The 14,366-nt window shown below is 43.0% G+C and overlaps 1 protein-coding gene across 1 annotated transcript; it reads left to right on the top strand.

Annotated features, from left to right (window-relative positions):
- The first annotated feature begins 10,312 nt into the window (after positions 1-10,312).
- On the top strand, positions 10,313-11,843 carry ATOH7 (atonal bHLH transcription factor 7). The gene has a single exon (XM_032170454.2). The coding sequence runs from the start codon at positions 10,749-10,751 to the stop codon at positions 11,205-11,207; it is 459 nt and encodes a 152-aa protein (XP_032026345.1). The 5' UTR covers positions 10,313-10,748; the 3' UTR covers positions 11,208-11,843.
- The last annotated feature ends 2,523 nt before the right edge of the window (positions 11,844-14,366 follow it).

Below are 14,366 nucleotides of genomic sequence, written 5' to 3'. Positions count from 1 at the left end.
TCTGTGGATGATTTAAGGTATATGAGAGGATATGCATAGGTTATATGCAAATACAACATCATTTTATATCAGGGGCTTGAGCATCCACAAATTTTGGTATCCAAAAAAGGTCCTGAAGCCAATCCCCAACAGGAACCAAAGGATGACTGCATAGCTTTGTCTAAGCCAGAAATTTCTTTTCTTTGTTGAAGGACAAAATTTGGGAAACACACTTTGGAGGACCAACAAAGCTGATCTGGATAAAGTGAGTAATGAGAAAAAGGAGGGATTGGGGTTTGAGTCAGCACTCTGGAATTACTGCAAACCACTTGATTCTGGGGACATGCTGGGGATCTGATCAGTAAGAGGTTCTTTTAATGGGCTTCTGCAGAAAACTTATAGGAGTGTTTCTTAGCCTGAAGTGGTTAAGTATATAAGCCAACTTTGGCTTCCATCCCAGATGACTTATGTGAGTCATGTATGCCACCAAGGGCATGGAGACATGGAACCAATGTTACCTGCGATCCAATTCAGTGTTCCTCGGATAGTAGCAAAGCAAGCTTGCTAAGGTGAATCAAGTGACGTAGAGTGACAAATTATATGGCAATTGGGAGTAGCCACTAGGAAACAGCACAAATGTGCTGAAAAGAAAGGTCATGAGTGTCACTTGTCACCTGAGCACTGCAGTCAGCAGGGATGTCATGACTGTCAAAGTGCTGGGTGCTCAGGTCCACCCCTGGTCCACTGAAGCCTCAAGAGCAGGCAGTCCCAGGGAGGTGAACATGGAAACAATGGCAGCCAGAGTTGGAGGAACTGACTCAAGGGTGAAATTGGCCTGTGAGTAGGATGGTCAGATGCTCAGTGGCAGAGGGACAAGGCAAACTGAGAATATTTTGGCACCAATGTGCAAGGATCTGATTTTATGTGAAGAGATGCGGAGGCTCCAGGTAGGGTGCAGTGTGGGAGTATCCAGTGGTAGGTGCCGGGGCTGGGAAGGTGCGTGTAGGTTAGGCAGGCCCCTAGTCTTCTGCTGAGAGAAGAGCAAGAGTCCAGGTCCTCAGAGGAGAGATCTCACGGTGGACGAGGGACCCCATTACCCAAGCTGATGGGAACTTTGGGAACCTAAGGAGGAAGGCCCATGGGGGAAAGGGTGTTGCAGGAAGGTCCAAAGAAGAAAGTGAGGTTTATGCATCTTCAGGAGCCTCTGACTTGCTCCCAGGTACATCAGACAACACCTAGTGGGAAATGGGGCTCCAAGGAACCCTTGGACTTGGTTCACAGAATGAGGCTCATCTGTGCCTGCAGATTGCTAGATCCTGTGCCTACAGTTTAGCAGAATGGTGGCCAGCTGGGCCTGACACAGTGACTGCTTACACATCCCAGCATATTTAATGAGTACAACCGGGTCCCAGCTCCTTTTCTAGGAACTGGGTGCACAGTGAAGAATAAGGCCATGTTCCTGCCATCAAAGCTCTCACAGACAAGGGCCAGTGCAGCACAGAGCATGAGCTCTGTGGAGAAAGAGAGCTGGGTTCAAACCTGGCTGCTGTGTTGCTCAATTTAACTAGGGCCTTGGTTTTCTTGGCCACAAAATGGGATTACAACTGTCCTCACTCAAAGAGGGTTATGAGAATTGGAGTTAAAACTGGGTGAGCATTTGGTATTTCCTGAAGGTGCAAATATTGTTATATTTTTATAACAATATAGCTTGTTATAAAATTTTATAACTTTTTTAGCTTAAAGTCAGCCTGAATAAGTAAGAACTTCAGTCAGCCAAGCAGCAAATATGTATTTATTGAACATTCTAGCAAGAACCAGACATTGAAAATTTGTCCCTTCTCTCAAAGAATTTCTAGCCTATTTGGAGAAGCAGGAAATAAACAGGTAAGAAGATACCAACAATACCAGTTTTAAATATTCATGAGGGCAGAGATTTTTGCAGTTTGTTCAGCACTATCTCTAGGGCCTGCAATCCCTGGTACATTGTAAGTACAATAAATATTTGTTAAACCTGGCGCAGTGGCTCATGCCTGTAATCCCAACACTTTGGGAGGCCGAGGCAGGCGGATTGCCTGAGCTCAGGAGTTCGAAACCAGCCAGGGCAGCATGGTGAAACCCCGTCTCAAAAAATAAAAAATAAAAATATTAGCTAGGCAATGTGGGCACATGCCTATTGTCTCAGCTATTCTGGAGGCTGAGGTGGGAGGATCATCTGAGCCCAAGAAGTTGAGGCTGCAGTGACCCATGATGTGCCACTGCACTCCAGACTGGGTGACAGAGTAAAACCCTGTCTCAAAAAATAAAATAAAATAAAATAAAAATTTGTTGAACAAATGAACACATGAAAATCAGTTTGAAACAATGAAACAAGTTGGTATATAGTTACCAAAGGAATAGAAAAGACTATACACTCATATGGCTTCCAGTTTGGGGTTCTACTTAAAGATCGTCTAGGAATCCGATTGGGACAGATGTCTGGCCAGCTAGCCATGGTATTGTTTTGCTTCCCTCTCAGTGGAGGTCAGTAGGAGGCAGGCACACAGCCAGGAAGTAAGAGTCGAAACCAATGGTGAGGAGTGATGGGAACACAACCTCAGAATCAGAAGACCCGGGTGTCTGGACACTTAGAATAACTTGTTTAGCCAAGCTGCTGAAATTGCACAAGGAAACAAAAAAGGCTAAACCAACTAAAATAAACAGAAAACCACTTCCCACGGGGCAGGGAGCCGACAGCAGCGGCTGGCCTGGACAAGTGAAGCCTCTGGGCTTTAACTCTGAGCTGACTCAGGTACCGCCTGAAACCTGGCTGTAATGAGAGCCACCCTTTGGGGAAGAAAGCCACCTGCTCACTGTGAAACAGCAAATGCCACCATTTCAGAGCTGAAACAAAGCAGCAGGTCTGTTGCCATTGCTTTTGGAGGACATTATTTCTCTCGAAAGGGGCCATTAGCAAAAGGAAAAAGAGCTGTGTTGCTGGGGGTTGGCGGGGGGCAATGTCTACTCTCCCCCTGTGTGTGGGGTCCCTCCACCCCAAGACAGAAATTAAAAGAATGATGTAAAACAAATATCAGTAAAATTTATGTTATTTTCCCATACTCTAATTGGTTGTCTTATGCACCTGTTGGGGAGCAAGACCCTGGTTTACTGCTCAGGGTAGGTTTTTAATATCTGTTAAATGGGTCTTACCTGCAGAATTGGATCGTGAATTCCAATAGGCTAAAGGCCGTCTTATCCCTGATGTTGCCTGGCACAGGGATGAACGGATAGAAGTAGTAATCCCTGTTCAAGATACAAAGTCTTGAATCCTGGGGTACACATGGACACTGTGCAGAGGATCTCTCTCCACTGGCAGGCAGGGATAAGTCTTGTGGCCTTACTTTGGTCTGGATGAAATATCCCTTGCTCCAGTCAGGGTCCAGTCAGGAAAGCAGAGCCACTCTGAGCATAATGGAAGAAGGAATTTCTTAGAAGGACAAAGCCTTACACAATTGGGAGAGGAGCTAGGGACATAAAGGTCCAGAAAAGAAGTTGCTGGCCAGGCACAGTGGCTCACTCCTGTAATCCCAGCACTTTAGGAGGCCCAGCTGGGCAAATCATCTGAGGTCAGGAGTTAGAGACCAGCCTGGCCAACATGGTGAAACCCTATCTCTACTAAAAATACAAAAATTAGCCGAGTGTGGTGGTTCACGCTTGTAATTCCAGCTACTTGGGAGGCTGAGACAGGAGAGTTGCTTGAACCCAGGAAGCGGAGGTTGCTGTGAGCCGAGATAGCACCACTGCACTGCAGCCTGGGCAACAGAGCAAGACTCCGTCTCAAAAAAAAAAAAAAAAAAAGTTGTTAAAGGATTAGATGAAAGTCCCTAAGCAGCACTGGCTTGGGTGAATGAATCCGAGCATGCAAGGACTCCGGAAGCCAAGGATGTCCAGCTGCTGAAGTAAGGGAAGGGAGGTGGCAGAGAAGTCAGGTGCCCTGTGGCTGCCACCTCCTTGAGTTCACATGAAGCATCTGGTCGCGGACCTGGGGCTGCTGTTGCTCAGTAGGGCCAACAGTCGAGAGGGTGTGTGCTGGATGTGGAATAAGAGAAGACAAGCACAAACTGGGCTCCATTGGCACCTCTGTGTCTGTCTCTCTTGTCCCTCAACCTGCAGTCATCTCCAGACTTTGGTGACTTTACTTATGCCTCCCATAGCTCATGCAACTGCTCATTTGCCCAACTCAAATCTGGAGCCACACAGGGAAAGGCATTCTGAGAAATGTAGCTGCCAGCCTAAGTATGCCACAAAAAGCTTAGCACATCCTTAAGACCCATTCCCTTTGTTCTGGTTCTATATGTGTAAAGCAACATCATGACTGTCAGTTTGTCTTCTCAAATACCTCAGTACCAGGAAGGAAGGGGCCTGGATGGTAAATGCAAATATTTCAGTCACTGGACAAGTAGAGCATCCCCTGAAAATGAACACTTTTAACTGTGTGTCTGCAACTGTAAAACTGAACCTCTAACTCTAATGAAATCACTAAACTTACTACAAGTAAGGCTTTCCCTGAGCAGCCTTTTGGCTTCTGTCAATGACTTTTTTTTTTTTTTTGAGGTGGAATTTCACTCTGTCGCCCAGGCTGGAGTACAGTGGCACGATCGAAATGGGGTTTCACCATGTTGGCCAGGCTGGTCTCGAACTCCTGACCTCAAATGATCTACCTGCGTCAGCCTCCCGAAGTGCTGGGATCACGGCCGTGAGCCACTGCACCTGGCCAGTCTCTGACATTTGAAACAAGATTGCTCCAATATCAAAGGCAAAATGAACCTATTTGAATTTTCCCTTCTCTCCCTGTCCCTGTTCACCCTAAGGTACCAGCACTCAAGAGCAGAAAATTGAAGCAAAAATAAGCAGGAGTGGGTGACTATTCTACACCCTGGAAAATTGCAACAGGTTATTTTGTTTATTTAAGCAAGCAGCTATATTACATTTAATTGTATGCCAGGCATAGATCTAAATGCTTTACAAAGAGAAACTAATTTAATCCTATTGTATGAGATTGATTATACTATTACTATTCCTCTTTTACATATAACATGAGAGGCACAGACAAGTTAAGTAAGTTGGCCAAGATCACACAGCTGAGATTCATATCATGACTTTATAGTTCGATGTATAAAAGGTTCAAAAATTATTCATTTAATTCAAAATCTTCAGAAACTGATGACAAGTTCATTTTTATTATGATTTATAAAAAAATTCATAATATGTAATCCTCGCTGTCATTTAAAGGGTGACTTTCATAGGGACCAGGCAGGGTCCTTTGCAGGCCCAGTCTTATTTAATGCAATCTCCCCTATGAGGTAGGTATTATGATTCCTACCTTGCAGGTGGAGAAACAGGAGAAGTGACTTGCACAAAAGCACACAGCTCAGCTAGTTGATGGGGGGTCCAGGATTCAAAATGGACTCCAAAGACGGTGTTACGTTTAGCCACAATGCCAACAGGACTCTAAGATCCACTAGCAAGAAGAGTGAAGGCAGAGTGCAAACTGTGCGAGTCGGTCTGGCTCACGGCAACTAGAGTCTAAATCAAAGTGCCTAGCCAGAATTCTCCAGCAGTGTGCCAAGTGACTGGAAGCTGGAGAACCTCCTGGGGTCCTTTGGTGAGCTTGGATTTTTCTGGTGAGTGATCACTGCGGAGGCCTGGGACAAGGCCCCCCCATTGTTGTCATCTTTCTCTTGACCTCACGATTAGTCCCTGTCCCTTCTTAAGTTCTGTCCTTCACTGGCTTTTCTCTTCCCTGGACCTTTGAGTAGCAGGGAGTAGAGGTACAAGATTTGGCTTCTACCTTCCTCTCTCTAAGCATATCAATCCTTCAATCTTTTTGTGGGTTTTTCTCCTCCTAGTAACTATGCAGGACATTATAAAGCTACAGGAACTCGGCTGGGTGCAGTGGCTCACGCCTGTAATCCCAGAACTTTGGGAGGCTGAGGCGGGCAGATCACTGAGGTCAGGAGTTTGAGACCAGCCTGGCCAACATGGTGAAACCCCATCTCTACTAAAAATACAAAAATTAGCCGGGTGTGGTGGTGCCTGCCTGTAACCCCAGCTACTCAGGAGACTGAGGCAGGAGAACTGCTCAAACCCAGGAGGTGGAGATTGCAATGAGCCGAGATCGTACCACTGCACTCCAGCCCGGAAGACAGAGTCAGATTCTGCCTTTAAATAAATAAATAAATAAATAAATAAATAAATAAATAAAGCTACAGGAACTGTTAACACACTGCACTTTTGGTTTTCAATAAAATAGGAGTGGACCTCAGCTTCATTGTTCCTTTGTCCTTTGCTGGCTTTCCTCTTAGGCTTTAGGGGACCTAGAGTCTCCTGACTGCTACACTCTCCATAACGAAGCCTCAGTCTTCAATTTCCATAGTTTTCTCTGCAAATTTCAGAATGAATACTTTTTTCCAAGTGTTTTCCTTTCTCTCTTTTAATTGTGTGTGTGTGTGTGTGTGTGTGTGTGTGTGTGTGTGTGTTTTGAGAGCTTTCATCTTAAAAATTAAACACAGTTTTGGATAATAAAGGAATGTTTACCCTTAAACCTATTCTACACATTTTATGTAATAATTTCTAGCCATGGATCTTTTACCTTTAAAATAATGTTTTCTGGTTTTCTATTCCTTCTGCATGTGTAAACTCCTTCTTCCCTGGGTCCACCCCCAATTCCTGCCATCTCCTTATCTCCATCTGCCGGTTTTGATTTCTGGCCAACCACCAGATGTATGGTAACCACCAATTCATTTGGTAGGATCATACATTCAGTATGGAAACACTGTGGAAATTAGTCTGACATACATGTTCTTCTGGCCCAAAAGGCTATGGATTTTTTTTTTTTTTTTTTGAGACAGGGTCTTGCTCTGTCACCCAGGCTGGAGTCAGTGGTGCAATCATAGCTCACTGCAGCCTTGACCTCCTATACTCAAGCTACCCTCCCTTACTTAGCCTCCGAAGTAACTGGTACTACAGGCATTCTTCATTACTCCCAGCTAATTAATTTTATTTCTGTAGAGACAGGGTCTTACTATGTTGCATAGGCTGGTCTCAAATTCCTGTGCTCAAATGATGGTGTGAGCCACTGCACCCAGCCTGTTTTTTAAGAAGTCATTCTGCATTCAAAATGTGCAGCTAGCTCCCGTTCCCTACAGGTGAGGGAACATGAATCATTGTCTGGGTTATTCACTAGGAATGTGTTCATTCCGGCCTGCATCTATCATTTACCTAGTTTATTGTTCCAGTCACTCATTCCAGGTTATTTACTGACTACTTATTATTTTCTAGTGTCTAGTGTGCTAGACACTAGGGTTATAAAATAACTGATGCTGTCCTTTATGCACAAAATTGCTAATTCTATTCCTGAAAATTTTATTAGTGGCTTGTCTGACTGGGAAGTGACTGGTAGATATCAGTTGGCCCATTGCAAAATGAGGGGCTTGTATTAAGTGATCTTCTAATTTTAAAGCCTCTAAAATGAAGGGATGCAGGAGATTTGACTTCTTGCCTTAATCTAATGATTAAATTGCTCAGTGCCTTTTAGTACAATGTTCAGTCTCTAGATCTCAGTCTCCTTCTCCTCTGTAAAATAAATGACGGCTGAGTGTGTGGCTCACGCCTGTAATTCCAGCACTTTGGGAGGCCGAGGCAGGTGGATCACCTGAGGACAAGAGTTTGAGACCAGCCTGGCCAACATGGTGAAACCCCGTCTCTACTAAAAATGCAAAATTAGCCAGTGTGGTGGCGCATGCCTGTAATCCCAGCTATTTGGGAGGCTGAGGCAGGAGAATCACTTGAACTTGGCAGGTGGAGGTTGCAGTGAGCTGAGATTGCACCAAGAGTGAAATCCTTCCAAAAAAAAAAAAAAAAAAAAAAAATAATAATAATAAAAAAAATAATAAAATTAAAATGTATAAAGAGTCCAAAAAATGTTTTTTTTTTGAGACAGGTCATATTTTGTCCAGGTGAGTGTTGGTGATGTCATGCAGCCTCCACCTCCCGGTCAAGCAAATTCCTTCAGCCTCCAAGTAGTGGGATACAGGTGATCCACCAAACATTTTTCATAGAGATAGGATCTCATATATTGCCTAGGCTGGTCTCAAGCAATCCTCCTGCCTCGGCCTCCCAAAGTGCTAGGATTATAGGCATGAGCCACTGCACCCAGTCAAGGAACTTTGTCAATAGATCTTTCTAGGATAAGAGGGTTCTGTGTTCAAGGAGATCTCAGAAATGCTGGAGTCAATAGGTTTCTTTACTCCAGGATTTCTCAGAAACTTTACTGTGCCAATTTTGCTTCATGACTCTCCAAGTGGAAGACAGCAGATAATGTTTCCCAAATTTATTTGACAATGGAACGCTTTCCCCCAGAAGCATCTTTGTCATACTAACAATGTCTTTCAGAATACATTTGGGAAATGTGTTATACATGCCCTCTAAGATCCTTTATTGCAGCAATTCTCTCTATCCTTGGATCAACTTCATATCATAGGTATCTGCTAGTTTATGTTCTAATTGCTGTGTGCACAGTAGTATTTCCTGTTTCTCTTCAAGTTATGCTTTCATTGCCTTTGGTACTCGGGCTACAATCTCATCAATCCTGGGTACACGGCCTGCAAAATCATACATCTCATTAGCACTTTGGACAATAACGTCCAGAACAAATGTACAGTCCATTTTGCAGAGAAACATTCCACAGAGCAGCACAGAGGGAGCTCTTTGGAGGAAAGGGATGAAGCAAATGAATATGAAGAACAATGGCATTAATAGGGCAGATTTCCACAGAAACACAGAAAAATATATTTGACATTTTGGTGACTATATAACATAGTCTTTTCTGTCACAGGACTGCCGTTCCCAACCAAGACTGTTATGACTCAAAGTAACAGAGCTGAGTGGCTCCATGCAGAAGTCTGTGTTCAACATCTGTCATGCTGGAGATCATTAATGTTCAATTGCTTCCCATTGTCTTCATGTCATTCAACTTCATTTCATTGTCATTGCTTCAGCTGGGGGATTAATCAACTATTTATGGGAAGACAGGACTTGGAGTCAGGGCAGTCACAATGGGGTTATAGTCTGAGCAATGGTGGGGAAAGCAAGTCACGGTTAAAAGACTCCTGGTTTGTGACAGTTTGTTAATACTTTAATTAAATAAACATATTTGAGAATAATGCTGACATATCCATATTTCAAAAGGAGAAAGAGCATACTTGGTCTTCCTAAAGAATCCAGTAAGGATTCTGGATTGAACCTATTTGGAGGTAGTTTTCTTGCTCCTTGATTCCTCTTAAGAGTGAGAAATGAGCAGAGATGAGAGAATCAAATTAATGGTTTTTCTGCATCAATTAGATCGTCATTATCAATAGCAGAAATCATGCTTTGTTATTATTCCTGAGGGCAGTTGACACAACTGAAATGTTCAAAGATGTAAACTATTTTCAAAAATTGTGCTTTAGGAATTATTTTTTAAAACCTCAGAAGTTACTTAGATGTTCTCATTTTGCACAAAAATGTGCATTATGATTAGTTTTCTTTGATTTAAATGTTGATTAAATGATTAATTATCATCTCAGTACATTTCCCACAAACATTTATGAACCTGTGGCAGGGGAAATGAAGTATAAATACTGAATTGATTTGCCTAAGTATCTGAACTCAAGCAACCCAATTATATAATTAGAATAATATAAAGTTTTATATACACATTAATATCTTTTGATATGTTATAATACATTATTTCATAGAAAACAGCCAAATTATTTGCAGAGTAAAATTCCAGGTCTGCAATATTATTGGAACCTGCTAATTTGTTCCAACTTACTTAATAACTAAAATTAAAATGTCAGTATATTAGATCAGCGTTATGCAAAATTGTCACACTTCTCAACAAAGCTACATCCTCTTATACTACAGTCCCGATGTATCTCATAATGCCAAAACCAACATTTTCACACAGATGATTTCTAATAATTTACAAATCTTGGTTAAGTTTTTGATACGTAAGCTGCCCACTGATATGGGAAAAGATAGACCAAGCTCTGCCCCAACCCCCGCCTTGTTATTCTTTTGGGGACAGTCAGGCCACTCCAGATGGTGTGTTAGTTAGTGTTGGACATAGCTTTGGAGAAACTTCAACAGACTAAGGCTGTAATGTCAGGATTTTGCTGTGCGTCGCCCCCTCCCCCCCGCAGTTCCCAGGGTAGGAAGGTGCTGAGATAGAAGCCGAGGGACGCCCGCCCACCTGCCACCACCTGTTCCCTCCTTCAGCTCTTTGCTATAAATTCTCCTCCCTCCAAGATTCATCCTGCACTCTCCGACAGCTACTACGCTAAAAGCGCTCCTTCCCTGAGCTTCGGGAAAGAGTTCATCTTCCTGCAAAGGAGTCTCAGGCTTTCCTAGACGACTTGCAAGGTCTTCCTCGAACCAGTCACACCAAACTCTGCTGCAGAAGGTTTCCTTCTCTTTTTCAACTTCACGTTGAGAAAATGACTTTCTCTTGAGCATCTCAATTTCCCCTAAATTTGGGCAAGTGAAGAGATATCAGCCTGGTCATCCAGTAGGACAGAAGGCCGAGTCCTGTACTCCCCCACTGTAAACTATTTGATTGCACGTGAGTTGCTTTGTTTATGACTTATTTGCTCAGAAGAGGCACGTTGGGAAACGGCTCGAGAGACCAGCCCACACGCAGGTCCTGAGCGGGCGGGCGTGCGAGGTCGGCGCCTCGCTGCTTGGGGCCGGGGATGAAGACCTGCAAGCCCAGCGGCCTGCCGGCGGGAGCGCGCGTTGCACCCCCGTGCGCGGGCGGCGCCGAGTGCGCGGGCACGTGCGCCGGGGCCGGGCGGCTGGAGAGCGCGGCGCGCAGGCGCCTGGCGGCCAACGCGCGCGAGCGCCGCCGCATGCAGGGGCTCAACACGGCCTTCGACCGCTTACGCAGGGTGGTGCCCCAGTGGGGCCAGGATAAAAAGCTGTCCAAGTACGAGACCCTGCAGATGGCGCTGAGCTACATCATGGCTCTGACCCGGATCCTGGCCGAGGCCGAGCGATTCGGCTCGGAGCAGGACTGGGTGGGTCTCCACTGTGAGCACTTCGGCCGCGACCACTACCTCCCGTTCCCGGGCGCGAAGCTGCCGGGCGAGAGCGAGCTGTACAGCCAGAGACTTTTCGGCTTCCAGCCCGAGCCCTTCCAGATGGCCACCTAGGGCGCGCGCCTCCGCGGGGGTGAATGTCCGGCAGCCGCTCCGAGCTGCGGCCCTGCCCCAAGTAGCCCAGAAGCCTCCGGCGGCCCAGGATTCTAAGGATGCATTCCTCGAGGAAAATTAGTCAATTCTCACATTACCTTTATTCGCATCATCAGACCTATGGACGCAATAATTTAATTGCCTTTCTTTTCCCCTCCTCCTCTGTATTTTGTAGATTTCATTAATGGATCTTGTGAATGGGTTGATTGCTGTGAAAATAATGCCCCCTTTCCCCTTTTCCGGGCTACTTTGAGGGAAAACAATCTTAAGAAAAATAGGATTAGGCTATTCTGTTCCAGTCCTCGGAGAAGTAATCACTTTCTTAAACTTTGTGAGTTTGTCCTGTTCGGGTGAAGTTACAGTATCCATTACTTGTGTTTGCTCACAACAGAGCTACCTTCCTGTTGTGTAAATGCGTTTTTGCTTTAGTGCATTGTGTGTGCATGCATGAAGTAGAAACACTTTTTTTTTCTGGGTACAGTACATGGGTATCGGTGCTTTGTATTTTTTTAGTGCTCTGTATTTTTTTAAACTATGTACACATTATTAAAATATACATTTTATAAAATATAAATAAAAACGTGTTTTTCATGCCAAGTACCTTGCCAGTTTCCTGATGGCGCTAAAGAACTCTTTGGAGGTGATGATATAGAATGCTTCCCTGAGCAAAGAAGTGGTGTGTTTAAACCTAATCTGACCAATAAACGAATGTGCCGCGTTGTAGTACTTCCTCAAAAAGCTGATGAGAGTACATGTAATTAATTTAAACATTTTTTCTGTCAACTTGTGAGTTTTTTTGTTGATTTTTTAAAAGATTAAAGTGAAATATTTAGCTTTTAAGTAACTAGATACACAGTTCCTCAATATTTTATTACCCATATTAAGCAGATTGCTACTAAGTCCTTACAGTACCCAAATATATGTAGTTATTCTTATATGTATACAGTAATGTATATATACACACATATACAGGAATACACATCTATATTTCTAGAACTAACACAGAAATTAAAAATATTGCCTTTGGAAGTAATTTCCTTTTAATCAGTACAAGTTGGACAATAAGGGCTTCACTACCATCAAGACCAATCAAAATGGGAGCAAAATAATAAACATGGTATTGGTTTGAATTACTTTTATTAATTTGCTTAACCATTGCATGAATAAACCAAGCGCTTCATGTAAAGAGTGACTTGGTGAAGAGTGGTGCATGCATTTGGGAGAATGTCTTACACATAATTAGGAAAAGCAGGACTCTAAGTTATCTATGCATTTGGAATTTGTCTTGTCACAAGTCAACAAAAACAACACCAATGACTCCCAAAACTCTTTTATTTTGGATTCCAAAGCCTAACCTCAGACATAGCTGCCTCTTCGCAGTTTATCTACAGACTGTATTACAATTTTTATTTTCTTAGTTATCCCTATCAAAATCCATTTGGTTTGTAATGAGGGAAAGTGTCTTCCCCAACCTATACATACATTTACACTTAAAAAAATCACAAGTGGGCCAGGCGTGGTGGCTCATGCCTGTAATCCCAGTACTTTGGGAGGCCGAGGCAGGTGGATCACCTATCACCTGAGGTTAGAAGTTTGAGACTAGCCTGACCAACATGATGAAACCCTATCTCTACTAAAAATACAAAATTAGCCAGGCGTGGTGGCATATGCCTGTAATCCCAGCTACTTGGGAAGCTGAGGCAGGAGAATCACTTGAACCCGGGAAGTGGAGGTTGCAGTGAGCCGAGATTGTGCCATTGCACTCCAGCTTGGGCAATAAGAGCAAAACTCCGTTTCAAAAAACAAAACAAAACAAAAAAACAAAAACAAACAAAAAATGCAAGTGTATTTTCAGAAACCCCTTGGGAGTTCGAAGCTGCATTTCCCTTTCCAGGTGATATCCATTAATAAGAAACAGAGGAGAGCTCAGAACTTTGCTTCCTGCAAATTTGATAGTAAACTGAAAATTTAGAAACTGCAAATTCAATAGTAAAATGTTTAACCTCTTGACTCCAACAACTCTTAAAAGACGCTATGTGATCTAGCAGACAAACAACACAGTTCCAGAAGTCATGATGCCGGGACCCCTTTCTAGTCACAACTCCGCTCTGCAGTGTGCACTTGGGTCAATGGCAAGATTCAAGGCATTTGCGTTACTCGCTAATTGGGCACAATAGTCTACTTACTCAGATCTCCTGAGAAGCTTCATTAATAACTCTAGTAAGTGTGCAGAGTTCGAGAATGAGCGAAATCGGTGCTTTTGTTTATCAGAGAACGTCTCAAAAATATATTAAGATCATTAATCATTTTTCAGGTAGGGTGTCACATCTCCCTCTCTGAACTGTAAATACCTTGTGAAAGAGTAGTGTGCTTTTCATTATATCTCTATGGCTTCTAGTATAGGGCTTTGCACAGAAAAAAGTTATTTTTTCAATAGATATTTCATTTTTGGCTACTAATTTAACAACATTTTCTTAATGAAATAAAACAATTTAATTAAAATGATGGGATTCGAATCTCATACTTCTTCCCTAACCTCGCTCCTCCAAAAGAATGGGAGTCTGTCTTTTAAATATTAAGACTTTAGCTTTCTGCTACTGGGTTTTGAAGATTTCTGGAAGCAACTTAGCTTTTACCAAATTTCTAAACTTTCCACCCCACTCAATGTACTATTTTTTTTTGCCTGGAAGACATATGAGGGAAAAGTAAATGAGTCTCAGTGATCAAATCCAATCTTTGATGAAACTCTTCAAACTGTATGTTGAGAGATCCATTGTGGTTTATGAAGTAGGAGCTCAGCTAAAACCAAGTATAAAATCTTTTTGCAGTCAAGATTCATATATCATGATACGTAATAGAATTTAGATTACCAAGCAACCTAAAACTTGCTATAGTATTTTATACTGTTCATCTTGTAGATTCATTTTCTTTCTAGTTTGACAAGACATTAAAATTCAAAAATACTTTTGTATCTGTGCTCCCTTTTTTCAACAAATCAACAAATATTATCAAGTACCTACACATACCCAGTCTTATGTGACACCATTCTTGTCCTTGGCTAGACAACCAGAAGAGAACACACACACATTAATCATTAAGTAGTCCTAAAAAGAGTTTAGC

Source organism: Hylobates moloch, unplaced genomic scaffold (genome assembly GCF_009828535.3).
Source record: "Hylobates moloch isolate HMO894 unplaced genomic scaffold, HMol_V3 SCAFFOLD_3, whole genome shotgun sequence".
NCBI classification, from domain to species: Eukaryota; Metazoa; Chordata; class Mammalia; order Primates; family Hylobatidae; genus Hylobates; species Hylobates moloch.
This window is presented reverse-complemented; position numbering and strand designations above follow the sequence as displayed.

Excerpts from the sequence above, each read along its gene's own strand:
- ATOH7 (XM_032170454.2), top strand. The coding sequence starts at position 10,749 with ATGAAGACCTGCAAGCCCAGCGGCCTGCCGGCGGGAGCGCGCGTTGCA.